Source organism: Lineus longissimus, chromosome 3 (genome assembly GCF_910592395.1).
Source record: "Lineus longissimus chromosome 3, tnLinLong1.2, whole genome shotgun sequence".
In the NCBI taxonomy this organism is placed as follows: domain Eukaryota; kingdom Metazoa; phylum Nemertea; class Pilidiophora; order Heteronemertea; family Lineidae; genus Lineus; species Lineus longissimus.
Window position 1 is genome coordinate 22,766,768 of NC_088310.1, and position 15,904 is coordinate 22,782,671.

The 15,904-nt window shown below is 38.5% G+C and overlaps 1 protein-coding gene across 1 annotated transcript in view; it reads left to right on the forward strand.

The window, feature by feature from the left end:
* LOC135484857 (kinesin-like protein KIF26A) overlaps positions 1 to 15,904 on the forward strand; it is a 299,588-nt gene that overhangs the window by 156,556 nt on the left and 127,128 nt on the right. Inside the window, exon 8 of the mRNA XM_064766551.1 lies at positions 14,127 to 14,235. Coding sequence (XP_064622621.1) covers positions 14,127 to 14,235 — 109 coding nt within the window. The remainder of the gene's footprint in view (positions 1 to 14,126; positions 14,236 to 15,904) is intronic.

Consider the following 15,904-nt stretch of genomic DNA (forward strand, 5'->3'; position numbering starts at 1 on the left):
ATCAAGAGTGAGACTTAAAGGTCGGGTTTCTTAATTCGAAATTTGAACTAGAATTTGAATTTAAGGCATTCCAATAGGATGTCATCAATTTTCAGCTGTGCTTTTTTGTACACTGATATGAAAACAGTGCAAATGCTAAGTTACGTCATGCTGGTCTAATTAATTCATTAGTGCCATGTTTATTTTTTTGGTGGCCATCATGTAAATAACGTAAATGAGTCAATGCAGCCTTTAAGAGTAAACCGGGTTGATTTGGCGATGGTGAGAACTCGGCAATGAGACGGAAACAAGTTCGAGTTTAGTGTTTGATCCGAGGGTAGCTAGACTTTATTGTCAGGGCTAGCTACCAATGGGAAGAATGGAGGAAGGCTCGGGGGAAACTAAGGGATATGGCGTGCCCCTCTTTCGATTTCATCTCAAGATATTTAAGCCCAGGTAAGTTGTTGACATACTGAATGGACAATTTGTTTGATGACTTCTTTGTGAACCGATAGAATATGTTCCTCATTCCTTTTCGTCTGTTTTTAAGATATTCATCATCAAAATTTGAGTCTCGATTGCAAAACGGTTTCCTTCAAATCACTCCTCAACGTTTCACTTTTTGTTCCTTTTGCTCCAACATTTACATTTACTTTGACCAATCGAACATGTTTTTGCCTGGGTGGCATCTATTAATCAGTCAATGTCACGAAATGAAAGATAGTATTACAAAGTCATGCGAAAAATTACAAATTTGTGTGCATCTTTTTTGTCTGCCGCTTTCAGAGCAAATAGAGTCTCGATATTTGTTCAATGCACCCAGTTAACTATAAAAGACAGATTCTCATCTGATGACAAAAGTTACCCATACATTGATCTACAGACTATGCAGGTTGCTAAGAAAGAGTTAGGTTGAAGGGGAATGGGTCTATATTTGAAGTCCAGTCCAACCTGTGTTTTCATGCATTTAGTGCACAGTGATGTACATGTTTCCTTGCAGTACATACATTTATTCTTGTGGTAAAAAATAATGTCTTCCGGCCATCGATCATAAATGTTTGCGCACTCTTGCACCAGAAATGAAGTTGTGTCGTTTGTTATGTAATTACCCTTGGATACAGATTGATCGATTGACTCTTACGGATGAGGTGAATTCCTGAGAATCTCGGCATAGAATGTCAATGTGTCCAGTTATTGCTTGATATTCTTTATTATAAGTTGACTGCGACAAATTCAATCAAACTGGACAAGAAAAATCATGTTCAGTAAAATCACATGTATCAATATAAAGCATCGTCCAAATTCCCACTCAGTTACCTCACTATGATACAAACGGTATTTGGATTTAAGAGCATCATGAGACTCCCCGTTTAGAATTCTAGTCAGGTAGTTGCGAGAAATTGAACATCCTTAGTGATCTGCTCGGAGAATGGAGAGGGAGAGCGTCGGCAGCCACGAGATGGATGAAACATGCCTAATTACGTTTAATCTTGAAGCAATCAGATATTTTTCACAATCCCGGAAGATTCACGAAATACCCATAGCGATGGTTCGTATGTGACTTGAATACTATGAATGGATTTCAATAGTTGAACATTTCACGCAATATATTGGCGTTAAATCTGATCTCCTGTTTTGGAATTGGGAGATGTGGGGTATTGGGAAGGTTAGGGTGTGGTTTCAATAAGCAACAACTGCAGAGTGTTGAGAATTTTGTTGAAGGGTTTCAGTTGGTGAAATGAACTCAGTTGGTACTGTAGTGATAGTCGTTCTTATTTTAGGTATTATATCAGAAATTATACAAATCGATGGGACCTGGTGATTTAATGTTACCATTTTCACAAATGCCTGTTACATATGTTACATAATTATTGTCAATTTGATCTTATCATATTAAGTGGATTTTAGCAATAATGTCCCTGTTTATACACGCAATAACAAGATATCAATGACAATAAACCGATTATGTTATGTTTGCTTGCTTGAACTGTCAGGCTGATATGGTTGCCAAGTCCACTGTCCTGCAGACCTGGAGGTGACTAAGATATTTTTTTACACTAGGCTTATAATGTGGCTGTGATTGCAAATCAGGTAGAAAGTTCTTGGCTTGACTGTGAGATATCAGCAATAAAATAATTGTTTCACCTCGATGACCCCTCAGGCCAAGCTTAAAGCTGAACTGCAAAAAATCCTTTGGTTAGGTTGGTGGTGGTACTGCATACCCCATTTACCCAACAGCTAAACCTTAGCTGTAACTTGCAGTCACTGCTGACTAGCACTTCATAAAAGGAACTCTAGTGTTCATTCTTTCTCTTGCATCTTAATTCTTTCATGTTTCAGTCACCCAGGATCAGTGACTTATTAGGCAATATTTTCAAAACAAGTCACCTGGGAGAGGACAGTATGGTATTCTGCACAACAACTGATACCTAGTACACCAACTTATACACAATGTTTACTAATTCTGTTTACTCTTCTTCCTATCTTCATATGATCATTGTTTTTGAATAGAATTTCGAATTTGGCTTAGCCCTGATAACATGATATCCTCTGGTTCGTAAACAATGACCAACACCTTCTGTGGACTGGTCAGAGATAACACTGAGAGTAAATAGGGGTGCTGGTCAGGTGCAATTAGTTAAGGCATAGAGCTTTGGGAGATGAGATGATGCCCAAGCAAGGCCAAGTAACCTCTGGTTTGGGAGATTTGAGGAGATATTTGTTGTATAAAGAGCATGAGAGAAAGAAACAACATGATGCACAGTCAAGGTAGGGTTGCAAAAGTCTAGCTTTAGGTTGTCTCACTCATTTCCATTTTAGTTTCTTATGTTACATTTTCCTACTTCACACTTGGGAGACTATAGTCAGGAGATAAGGAGTCTGATTGATTTATCTCAAAGTGACCAAGAACTGGATCTGTCTTTAACTTCATGATGAAAAGAGTCCGCTTTATTACTGATGTAGAAAGTGCTGATGCTCTGTGAAAGAGTAGAGACACCTATCACTATTAACTTCGAGAACATTATGATGGCCCACCCAGCCCTTGCCTCTAGTCTGCCTTTATAAGGCTCACAGTTGCTGTTTTGTTGAATTCGTATACTAAAAAACCTCACTTTTCTCCTCCAACCTGTTGATGTCAACTCCAGGTAATAGATTTTTCTACCTGTCTACTAGAAAATCTTTTGTTGAAGTTGGACTATTATACTCAGAGATCTTATCGGGGGATATTGGAAATGAAATCCAAGGTCTACATAATGAGATATTGGCTTCGACCAATTTCCCCTGATTAGCCTTAAATCTTGTTTAACCTCTCCGCATGGAGCTGGAGTACACGAAGAGTGCAGCAGCATGATAGTCAGCGATCCAATCGAATTAGTTCCTAAATACTCGTCTTTTGCCGAGGGATATTGCTAAATTAGAGACTGGGAATGAAATCACTGGAGTTAGCGTTCATGCGCCGCCGAAATTCCATCGCATTCCACAGGCTGTAAATGAAGTTACTGTGCTGGATTTCTATTTGCTCTCTGCTTGAGTTGCCTGATTGGCTCCTGTGAAGGTGCTGCATGATTGTTGACTCCGCGCTTGTCACCGGGATGGAGGGTCCTTCATGTCCTCGAGCGAGCCGCTTTATGGCACAAATAACATCCTGACAATCCCAGGTATACACTTTCTGAAATATTGAGTCTGTTGAGTTGTGTCCTTGTAGGATTGTTTCATATGAATGGCTCTTGAAACAAATCAATTAGACCAGTAGATACTAAGAGTCAGGTTGACACCTGATGGTCGGTATCTTGAGTTAGCTGTAGTTGAGCCAGTCACGGTCAAACACGGAGAAGTATAGGTAACCTTAGGATGGGTATACTCAGTTCGCAATACAAAGCTTTCCGGAAGCGAAAGACTCAGATGGAATCACATACGGTAGGTAGCACAACACAATCATCATTCCACTAACATTCCTGTTTCTCAGGAAGAATTTGGCCCTTTGGATTTTAAAGATATGGGGGTTTTGAGGGTTATGCTGTACCTTCCGTGAAGTGTATATTTCCTGTCTCCTTCAGTCCTCCGTACGCTTGCTAAAATGAAGTTATGATAGCAGGTGGGACTCCCAGATTAGCAATTTGAGAAGCTATTGTACTCGCCACTTATCAAAAATGACATCCTGATATCATTTCTTGTGCAAAAATTCAACATGTTTCTCTCATGTACATGTCAGCAAATTTTCCCCGCAACAGCAACAGCTTAATTTCGCCACTGTAAATTGAATTATGGGAAAACTGTAAATTTGGTTATGCTAATCTTGCCAATCAATTTACATAGAAATTCTCGGCGGATCATGTGGGCTTTGGTGGCCATTTGTAGACACGGTATATACATTGATCAGTTGCACTTTCTTTGCCATCTCTGGTTAACCCTTTCAGGGTTTGAACATGACTTGATATAACTTATTGCTGCTGTTTTTGGATACATTTTCTTGGGGATTGGGGTTAATAGGAGGGAAACAAATTATCAAGTACAAAACCATTCAACCTCCTTCCAGTCAGGCTAATGCTTCCTAACCGGAACACAAAACTAATTTGAAAAGCTTAGGAATGATACTGTAATCCATCCTCATTCCATTCATGTCATATAGTGCTGCCTAATCAAAGTGGTGAGGTTTGTATGCAGTATCTATAAATTGTCCTTCTTCATTGTTGGCCTTCCTGCATCTCATCATATTATATTCAGCTGTAGAAAATCAAATACGTTCATGTATTGATTGCGATTCACATTTCGCTGATCAAAGACCTGGTGGGAAAGATACCATCGGCATACACCGGACAGTCATGCAAAATCACTCAATTCGACGCCAACCAACAGATTGTCACTGATTCAACCAATGTATTTGACCTGACACTTGTTCAACAGCAGAGGAATTCAGTTATACATGAATAAAAATGTGATTTTATCGGATTAAGCGTACCTTCTTTGAAATGCACGGCAAGACTTCGTGAGGAAATTGGATTTACATAGCAAGTGTTGGAAATGAGTTATTTTACTGACGTTGAGATTTCTATCGATGGCTGATGATTATGCCGTTTACCATGTGCACTTTTAACTGGTCTTTTTCTAATTTGATGAAAAACAAATAAATGTCGCCTTGTAGTAGGCTAATGCAAAGAGGATTTTAGGTTAGCTTCAGCATAATTGACTGCTTTTCACTAAAAGGAGTATCTAGATCTAAAGTATAGTTACATACATGTATTGAGGTTGATACAGGGACAAATCAGAAACTCTTCACATATTAAAAAGTTTAACGTTTTGGGTTACCTCAGTCAGTGCTACAATCTGAGCGTTTCGGACAACCCAGTGTGATACACCTGGTGTAAGGTGTAAGGTGCGTATGGCAAGAAGACCTGCCTAGAGCATCCTGCCAACAGTGGGGATCAAACCACGGACCTAATAACTGCTAGTCAGAGAATCAAGCCACTACACCACAGCAGCTCAGGCAGCCTTTCAATAAAGTTGAAAGATTCTCAGACAACCCATGCCGAAGCATTCTGATGCTAGAGCTAGTTAATAGTTGATTATGCACATCGGTCTGGTTTGATGAGATAAAAATAGTCTCCCTTTAATCTGGCGATTCGTACCCGCATCCTCCTCACCACACCCACTTGCTGTATCACCACTGTCTTAGTTCCACTCATTCTAGTAAAGCAGCAGCACCAGTCCCTATCCCTGTTCTTCAAGTACCATCCCGTTGATGACTTATCCAGCCAAAGAAAATGACGATGACTTGCTGTAGACTTCACACACCAACTTCAATAAGTTAGGCCAGATACAAGATTTTCATCTTAAAGCATTCAGTTCCTGACTTTGCCATGTGGTGGCAGCCCTGGTTTTTCACTGCAACCACTTGTTCTGCGATAGATACGCTTTTCAATGGTGTTGGCTCTTTCTAGGATGGATACAGGCCGTTACTGGGGCGGCGTCATCGATAGCCTTAACAGGATTTTGGACTTGATTCAGATCTTGGATTGAATTTCTTGGAGAGTTTTGGATATCTGTGATGTTCATAGACTGAGTGGAAATAAGTTTGGGTGTGTTTTGGGAACTTTTTCAAAACTTCTCTCATGGACGTTACATTTAATTAACGATTCCTTAAGTTAAGTCATCGATAGCCTAAAAGGACTTTGGACTTTATACAACGTCTAGAGTGAATATCGTGGAGAGTTTCTGGATACTTTTGTACTATTCAGCGGAATTAGGTTTGGGTGAGTTTTTTGGTGAACTTTTTCAAAACTTATTTTCACAGAATTAATCAAAGTTTTCATTTGATATGTTTATATTTTCATCTTGATTGGATTTTACCATTAAATGACAGGTGAGATGTTTTATTTGTTTTCATATCTGCTGACACAACTTTTTCTGTTACACAAGGTGTGCGATGTTTATTGGACATATGTTATTGGCAACTGCATATTTGAAATTGGCACATATTGAATGAATAATTTAAATTAAGTTAATTTTGAGTAAAATCTTTAAAACTCAGCTTGACTGATTGCAATTGTCAGAATTTATCCAATAAGAAAAATGTATTTTGCAAAATGCTTTCTCACCTTGAAAGACTGAAAACCTGTCTCTGATAAAATACAGAAAATGCCAAAATAACTAAAGGATTTGGCAAAACATGTGTTATTTTGCCTTTTTTATATTCCCAACTTGAGTGTAGCAGGTAAAAACGATTTTCAGGCTTGGGAAGTTTTCAATACAAATATCGCTGCGCTTTCATAGGCATGTTCTGCATGACCACACCCACAATATTAGTATGAAATTTGATACTTGGCAGATCGGTATTATGTTGCAGATTTGTAATTTGAGGCAAATCATGTGTTTTGAAATGTTTATTGCAGGAAAAAACAGTAACTGCTAAATAGTGCACACGTTTTATTGAGTAGCTCAGGTTACAAACTTGTGAAGTACTGTGTAACCTCCCCGAGCAGATACATGCACCTCTTTATTAAGGACACCCTTGCTACCAAGGACACTGCATTTGGCCCCAAATCAGTTTTTTCCATTGCTTGTTATCTCCGAAATCAGGACAACTCCCAATTAAGGACAGTATTTAGGTGGACTTGATATAGGGGTTCTCTGGTTACTTCTTCAACAACACAGATAAACACATATTTATTTTGTCATCAACTTTGACAAGTGCGTATAATTTTTAGAATTTACATTGTGTTCTCATATTTCCAATACCTGAACAAACTTATGATATCATTATTGTACATATATCTTGCTGCATCATATTCAACTTTTTCCAATGGCGGTTGAAATCTAAGAGGTCTTTCAGTTTGAATAGTCTCTCAATTTCCCATTATTGATTAAAATCTCTGTGTGCATTGTCTGTAGAGTGGAATCTTGGTATCTGGAGAGTCGGAATCTCGACTCTTGGCCGAATGTCGGTGAGGATTCAGTGTACTATATAAACTTGGATAAATATCTAATTCCTGTATGGGTTTGAAATATATACAGACAGGAAATGAAAAGGATTTTATGTATCGGATTAAAAAGAGGCATAGTGGGAGGCTAACGTTGGGGTGGCACTTTATTCTTGGTCACATGATTCTGTGAAGAGGAAGCTACCAAACCATTGTTAATGGGCCTGACTGTACATTTCACTTAATATGAAGTGTGAATTATAATAACTTTTGCACTCGTGTTGTTATACTTCATATAGACAAGATGATAAATGCACCTCAATCAGTCTGTTCAAATTACACAAAATTTCTATGTTCAGCATTCAGAGATCGGTCTTTGATGAACTTGTTTTGGAAGACGTACCAGAATATGAAAATGTATAAAAATATCTATCATTTAGCCTAAAGAGTACAAATATATTTTTACTATCAAGAACTTCTGCAAGGATGTTCAATTGGCCAAAGGTCTGCGGGTGACCTGTCTTTGGGGTTACCAATTTTAAGCTGTTCATTTACCTTCTGCCTCACGGTGATTGCAAATCCACCATGGGGAGAAAAGGGTACATAACTATTTCTGACATGCCAGAAAAAAAAGCATGGTAATTAAATCTGTGCTCCTTCACAGTTGCATGATGTTGTTAATATACTCCTTATGTTTATTCGTTGCCATGTCGATGCAGCTATCCAAGGAAAGTCTCGTCAAAACAGTGTAGTAAGGCAGAAAATCTTTGATTGGCAGAATTATGTCTTGGGAAGTTTATTTCCATATTCTGAATCGTGTTTTATTTGACATGGAATCTGGAGAGGTTTTACGTGTTACAAAGTGTTTGATCTTCGTCGATTCAATCGCTTTCGAATGTCTTACGATATTTATGGGATCTTGACTGGTCAATGTTGCATGCATGATTGAAGATTTGAATGACGAGGCCTTGCTTTTCTAATTCTAAGGTGAATATTATTATCTCACTCTCTCAAATCGATGATGTTCTTTCATTTGGATTGGAAATATTTGTGATTTTTCAGACTAGACCGGAACTCCAATATCCACTGCATAACAAACTGAATGAAATGTTATTCAAATTGAGCAAGGGTCTGATGCGAATCTAGGTCAGTAGGTCAAGTATTTTTTTTTAATCAAAGATGAAGCTGCAGCAGCTTACATATTTGGACGATCAGAATCTGCGTTACAGTACATGTAATTCAATTAAGGCCCTTGAAAATAGACCATATCATAAAGAACAAAAAACACACCTTTCTTTGTTTATTACCAAATGAAAGACATTTTTGTTACACCCAAATGGTGGCCGATTATTTTATGCTGCTGAAATTTTGTCTAGCAAAATTTGTTCCAAATAACAATGGACGAAAAATTTATCATCAAGTTGGGTAATGTCTTTCATATCCTTGTATATGCAGTCAGCTTAGATGGTAATCATGGAAATGTCACTCTCCAATAGAGAAATTTCACTTCCGTGCACATGTCCATTTCATCAGTTAATCGACACTGCAGGTTTATTGGGATTAGAATCGATCTCGGAGACAAAGTTGTGAGGCAGCTTTGTCGAAGGTGTTATAATGAGTTATTGGTTCATTTCTGGCCACCTATGGCCAAGATGTAAACATCTAGCTAGCGTTTTCAATGCCGAGGTCTTCGATATTGGAATTAAATTGGCCGGTACAAGTGCTGATACAATATATTGATCTGGGTATGTGGCTTTGCTACCTGGGGAAAGTCTGGAAAGTCTGGCTTTCTTTTCAGAAGCAATAATGTTGCACTTTAGGCCATTTTCTGAAACAGACTGCACAATACTTCAGAGCAGTTGCATTGTGACTCACTACGTCACTAGACTTTTATTCAGCCTTTAGCTCAGCCTATTTTAATGCCAACATGTGCATTTGGGGGAGCCACAATAAAACAATATTTTTGCATGTCTGAAGGGGCCACCTGTTCACATAATCACAGGTAATATCAGCTTCCTTGTGAAAGGAAAATACAGAAGATGGCAAATTTTCATGATCAATTTTACATTGGTTAGAAGGGCCTGAGACAAGCTTATTGAAAGGACACATCCTCGAAATCTTATAATGTCTCAACCAGCCCTGTGGATTGGTTAAAGTCAGCGGAGTATCCTCAGGATAGATGTAGCTTATATTGATCCTTGTCTGATATTATTGAATATTTATCTACTGTTTGCTTAGCTGCGCATTCAGTCTGTTAAATATGAATACCACATCAGTGCTCTGTGAAAGTGGGTTGCCACAATGATAAACCGTTGCAGTAACTTCAGATGTGGGAAAGGTAGAATTGTCTTTCAATGTCAAGTGCATTCTCAACTACATGTTACATATCATATTGGTGAGTGTAGTCAGCATTTTAGAAGCCTTCATGTGCATGAATGCTTTATAGCATGCAGCCTTGTTAGCAATATTCTGTAAGATGAGGTGCAAGAATCAATGCCGATACTTTTATCCTGATCACTCATGACTGATTATCGCTATTGACAAACATCGCCTTGCAGATTGTCGCAGTAATATTGACCCTCTGCCGCTTTCATTCATGGCCGTTGTGATCGATACACACTACACTAGCGCTAAGTAACTTGCACCATCATCAGTGTTACACTCCTGTAGCTTCCTTTCAGTTCATTTGGTTTCACGAATTCCTTTCCACTGATGACTTCATTTGTTTTCAATTAAAGGCACAGTATATCCATTTAAACTTTATAATTTGAATTTGAATTTGAAATTTTCAACATACTGATTCAAACTTCTGCTGTGCTGTTTTGTTCATGGATTGATGGTTTACTGTTTTCTTCCCTCCCACACTGAGTGAACCATGTACATTACCTGCTATAGTTCAGGGGAACCTAGATAAATTATCTTTGATATGCCTACAAAATAATGCAAAATATTGTTGCAGCTGGCTTCTGTGAAGTTGTTGGTGTTCAGAGATTGATCTGGTCAAACAAACTCTGTTGACGGTTACCTTCGTTTTATAACAAGTAGTAGTAGCCAGTGCACTACTGGCTTTAACTACTGCACCAATGCAACCTGTTAAACGGAAACTATAGGCATGAGCCAGGTCAGACTACATTGCACGAAGTCGCCAATGAGGAATATATCTTAAGACCTCCAATTTGGCCCGCTGGCTCCTGCCTAGAGCCTCCTTTTAAAGGTAAAACAGGGAGTTTCCTGATGGCCACCAATAGTGTATAAATACAGGTTTACAGAAACTGCCAACTTTCTTCATGTAGAATATTCATGATCAACAGCTTGTTTCACACCTTGGGAAGTGCCTCTTTGTTAGAGCGGATGCAGCTCTCAATCTCCTAATGGTAGGAGACAATAGATTGAGAAGTATTGCATGTAATCTTTGGTTACACCACCGCCAAGGAAATTGTCTCAGTGGGTATTGGAGAAGAAAAACAAATTCATACCATTTACAAATGAACAGTAATTATCTGTTCATTGATCATGACAAAATGTTGCAGTTGGTCAATTCAAGGTATGAAGTTGAACCTCTCTATTAAGGACACCCTCGGGTCTAACAGATGCTGTCCTTGATAGGGAGGTGCCATGATTACAGAGGTCAACTTGTTTAGAAGCGAGCCATTTGGGACTTAAGATTTACTGCTGCTAATATATTGGGTGTCCTGCTAAGTCTACTAAGGAGGTTCTAAACTGTAATTACTTGGGTTGTTACGTTTTTTTTAAAAGACATTCTTTACAACTTCCCAATAATGATTTTTGATGAAGGAAACACTTACTACGTGTTGGGAAGTTGTTTGAAATTTCCGACAGCAATTTTCCTTGATTTTTTCATGGCAATACTACATTATCATTATTTTACCTAGTTGGAAGCAATTACTGTCCAATTATTGGACTGGTTAGTCAACAATGTGAAATACACTGATTATGATGGCGTTTGTTATTGCGGGGCTGGCACTGTCATGGGTAAGTTCCTGTTAAAGGTCATGACAGTGCTGTACCTTTGTCAATTTTAACTTGCTTTCTGCATTCCCAACATATTCCATGCATGTAGTCGCCTTTCTAGTGCAGCCTCTTCCAATCATTTGGACCAGGTCAATGACTACTCCAAAAATCCCTGTTCATTTTGGCTGACACTACAGACAGATTGTTTATCCACACATATTGAGACTGGTGTTGATAGTCTTCAGCCTTGGGTCTTTTGACAGGGAAAATATTAGCTCAAAACTGTCTGGGCATGCTGTCTGGTTTTGAAAAAGTCCTCCATCATAGTCACATTATTTACCCCTTGTCTGGTGTGGCTAGATTGTCATCTATCAGCATATTCTTGAAAACTAAAGTGGAGTATAAGTTGTGATTCTTCTGTGTAGGAAGTCACTTGTAATCAAATTTGCCCAAAGTCAGTCAGAGGGTTTAAACGATTTTTAGAACTGTAGATTTCCCAGGCCTCTCAGGAGTATTAAATCACCAGGCACCTTGGCAAGAAAAAATAATTTTCCTTGCAGGATTGGATGGTGCCATTCGGTTCCTGTTCTTCATGAACCAGGGCCTCTTTGGGAGTCCTTTAGCTGCACCATATATTCCTGCTAGACACTCTGCAACCCAAATCTTTGTCCATTTGATTGTTAAGAGATACTTTTGAAAAATTTACATTTGTGTTACGTTGAACAACATTTTGTTGGACTCTTCAAACATGGTAAGTGTCTGGAGCATTTTTCACATCTGCCCTTTTTGGAATGGACACTCTCTCAACAAACGTTTCAAGTGTTGGAATGTTCTTTTTCAAAAATTAAAAAGGTTTAAAAGTGGGAAGTTCAGGGAATTTTTTGGCATTTACCATCACTTCAAGTCATGAAGTGAGACCAAGTGGAGCGGTGATTCCAAGTGGACATCAGCTTACTTAATTCTAATTCATGACACCATATTATCTAGGAAAGTGATAACGATGTCGTGATCAGAATTTCTGAGTCAGTTAGTTACTGGTTGTGAAAGACTAAAGCATAGCTATGGTTTTAAAGTGTCACTGTTAATGAATCTAAACCCTTTTAGGCAACTTTCTCACAAATAAGTGGTGTTTGTAAAGCACATCATATTATGTTCCAGCCCTTCAAATCTTGAACAATTCAACCTAAAACTCTTGGTACTTTATCGTGATGAAATGCTGGATGTTTGGCCTCCTCGGGGCTTATCAATTTTGTTGATGAAGTAATTCTAAAATCATAAGTAGTCGCCACTTAATTGTCTTTGAAACACAAAGACAAAAGAGACATTCTCGGTGAGAAGAAAAACTTGTTTGGTAAGTCGGTTCTTGCTAATGGGGTTAGATTGTGAATGTTGAGACATCTTGTTGCTTTTCGATGAAAGAGTGAGAAACTGGTGATGCCTGTTGCCTTGCCTACTAGAGATGGTGGAGCAGGTGTCATTTGGGAAAGTGTTAAAAATTTATGAAGATTTAGATTTGAGCCGATGGGTTGGCGTCTTGAGTAGAAAAACTAATTGCAGTTCATTGAGTTGGTATAAAGCCAGGGTTCTGCTAGGTTTCTGGATTGCTCAGTAGAAACAAGGAATTACAAAATGTCTTAGAAATGATTATGTATGGATTACAATTGGTGTCGAATACCTCACCATCTCATTTTGGTAAAAAGTGCAGAACAACATATGCGTTGTCTCTAAATCAGCTTGTAAGATGTCCAAAATCCATTTGAAAAATATAAACTGTGTTTATATCCTCACATTTTTTGTCTTAACTTTTAACTTGATTCAAATTTCAAACCTGCATCAACCTGGGTAATAATAACTGTGTCAAGCAAGCATTGGGCATTCTTGCACGTTTTTGAACATATAATTTTCAGACAGTTGCTTTAAAAAGCAAATATTGTGTGTAAATTAGGTTACATTTATAAGGTCAAGTGAGATTTGATGGAGCCCTGGCAACATTTGAAGTATTCCCGGGATATTTTTTTCCGAATGTGTAAAGGCCTACCCCTTGCCTTTTCCACTTGACTACAGCCTGCTGTCATTAAACAAACTTGTTCTAACTTCTTGAAACACCTTTCGTGATCACACTCTTGAAAATGCCAGTTTGAAGGGTCATTTTTCGTTGAACCTAGTTCCGTTCATAGCGAGTAAACTAATGCACTATTCATGGTTTTAGTGAAATGGTAAATAGCCGTTTGAATGTACTATAAGGACAGGCATGATTGGTTTGCGGTTACTTTTCAAGGTTTTGGGAAAGGAAGGACAGATAGTTTTGTTTTTCATTTTGTGTCTTTCATGTAGTGTGATGATCGAGCAATACTGGGAAGGCCTCAAGCTGAAGCTGTCCCTATGGACACCTTATGGTCCTATTGTGTATGTGACTGATCCTTTTTGGCACTTAATGTAGAGCTTTGGTAGAAATCGAGGGTGAACCATCTACTGATTCAGTTGATAGAACATATCACCATTTTCATTTCCTTTTACTTCTTGCCTTTTCATTACTTTTGGCCAAAATGTATCAAGTTTTGGCATGATGTGACATATAGTACGCTAAATTACAGGTTTATTATTTTGTAATCAGATTGTTCAATTAGTCATGCATTAATTTGATTATCAGATTGAACTCTTTGTTTCCTTTTATCTCCACAATGACTCTATTGTTTTTCATATCAATCCATCATCAAATATCATGTCATTCTCATCCTGTTTCTCTTCATCTTACAGGTTGGTGCGACAAGGTAAAACCGTCTATGCCACAGGAACACAAGGCCAGGGACAACCTTACCTTGATCAGAATGTCCTCTCATGGGTAGATCCCAGGAAGTATAATCAGGTATGAAACATTATCTTTTTTGGACCTATGGCACAAGGGCAAAAACTCAAGTAGGCCCAGTAACATTTATGTATCACTACTTTGCTAAAATGACAAAAAGGTTTTCATTCACACCCATTTTGAGGATGATGTTTCCATTTCCAAGTTGCAGTGTTCAGATTATTCATAATATCCAGTAAACCTACTGCAATTTAATAAAATGTGACTTGGCTGAATAAGCTCAACGTGTAAATGGTGTAAATGTTACCAGTGTTTTGTCACTGGAGTGATTTTTTCAGATGTGGCTGCAAAACTAAGGGTGTCAACTGATAACTTGTGTCTCTAACATGAGATGGACACTGCTACATAAACATAATACAACCATTCATATTCATGATCATTCCAATAGCTCTTGAAAGGATATGCTCGTTCATCCCACAAATCTCACCAATTTATCCGAGTCTATTTTCATAATAAACCTCTCCGTAGGCATAATCAACGGCCATTTATTGGTATGTCATCCTATATCAACATGTATGTATCCTTTCACGGCGGACTTAGTATTCTGCTGATGCCCATTTCCTTGTCTGATGTCATTAACAAACAGAAGTCGGACAGACGTTTGGGTCATCAAGCCGGTCGGATGAATTCTAATTTGTTTTAGGAGCAACCTATTGGCGTACTTGATTTGGTTATCCCCTGATGATGTTTTTTGCAATGGCCGCTCTTTGGCTTCCAGTATGAGGATTGGCGTATGAGCTGTTAATTCCTGTGGTTTTGGGATCCATCAAAGAAACCGGACAAATCTGTTACCATTTGAAGGAAGACAGTGGATGTAGATTTCCAAAAAATCAAGAATGACTAAATTTTGGAGATTTCTTAATAAATGAATTTTCACTGGGTTGTAACTTTTGATGATTTGAATGGAACCAAAGATGGATTAGCTGACAGGTAGATTATTAGGCTGGCAATTACACACTAGCCGTAGTGGTCATCCACCTTGCCACATCATACCAATATGCCCGAGGACATCCCTGCACCTGCCTCATTCAATCAAGTCATGTCTTCTTCTTTAGGGTGGTTATCCTATAAATAAACCAGTTTTAAGCGAGCACTTTTATATGTGGAGATCTCGATCGTGTCCTGATCTTAAATTGCAAGCTGCCTTATCATTTTTGTGATATCCGTGTTCTGGTTATTAAAAAAATGGCTTCCACAGTCATGAGTGACTCGTTTTTGATAAAAAAAGACCTATGCTGCCTTGAATTAACTGCTGTTAGCATACAGATAACTTGTCCTTGATAATTTTTGGTTCACCGTAGGGGAGTCTATACCACACCGCAGTGTCGAGTTGGATATGAAAGTAGGAGATAGACAGCGTTGAAGATCAACCAGAAACAGGATAGCCTCCCATTTCGCACACATTTGACTTCTTGAAATCAACAACTTTCAAGACTAGGGTTCAAACTCGTCCGCCTGCAGTTTTGTTCAGCTTTAATCTTGATAAAGACCACTTTCCCTTTAACGTCAGCACTCCTCCCAAGCAACCTGTTGCTTCCCCAGAGGGTGTTACTTTGTCTTGTGGACCATGTTGATTGTCAAAGCTTAGTAGTCGATCACTCCTTCGGGGCACACTGCGTAAACTTCTATACCAATGACAAGAGCAATTTTTCATCGCTATATGAACGGA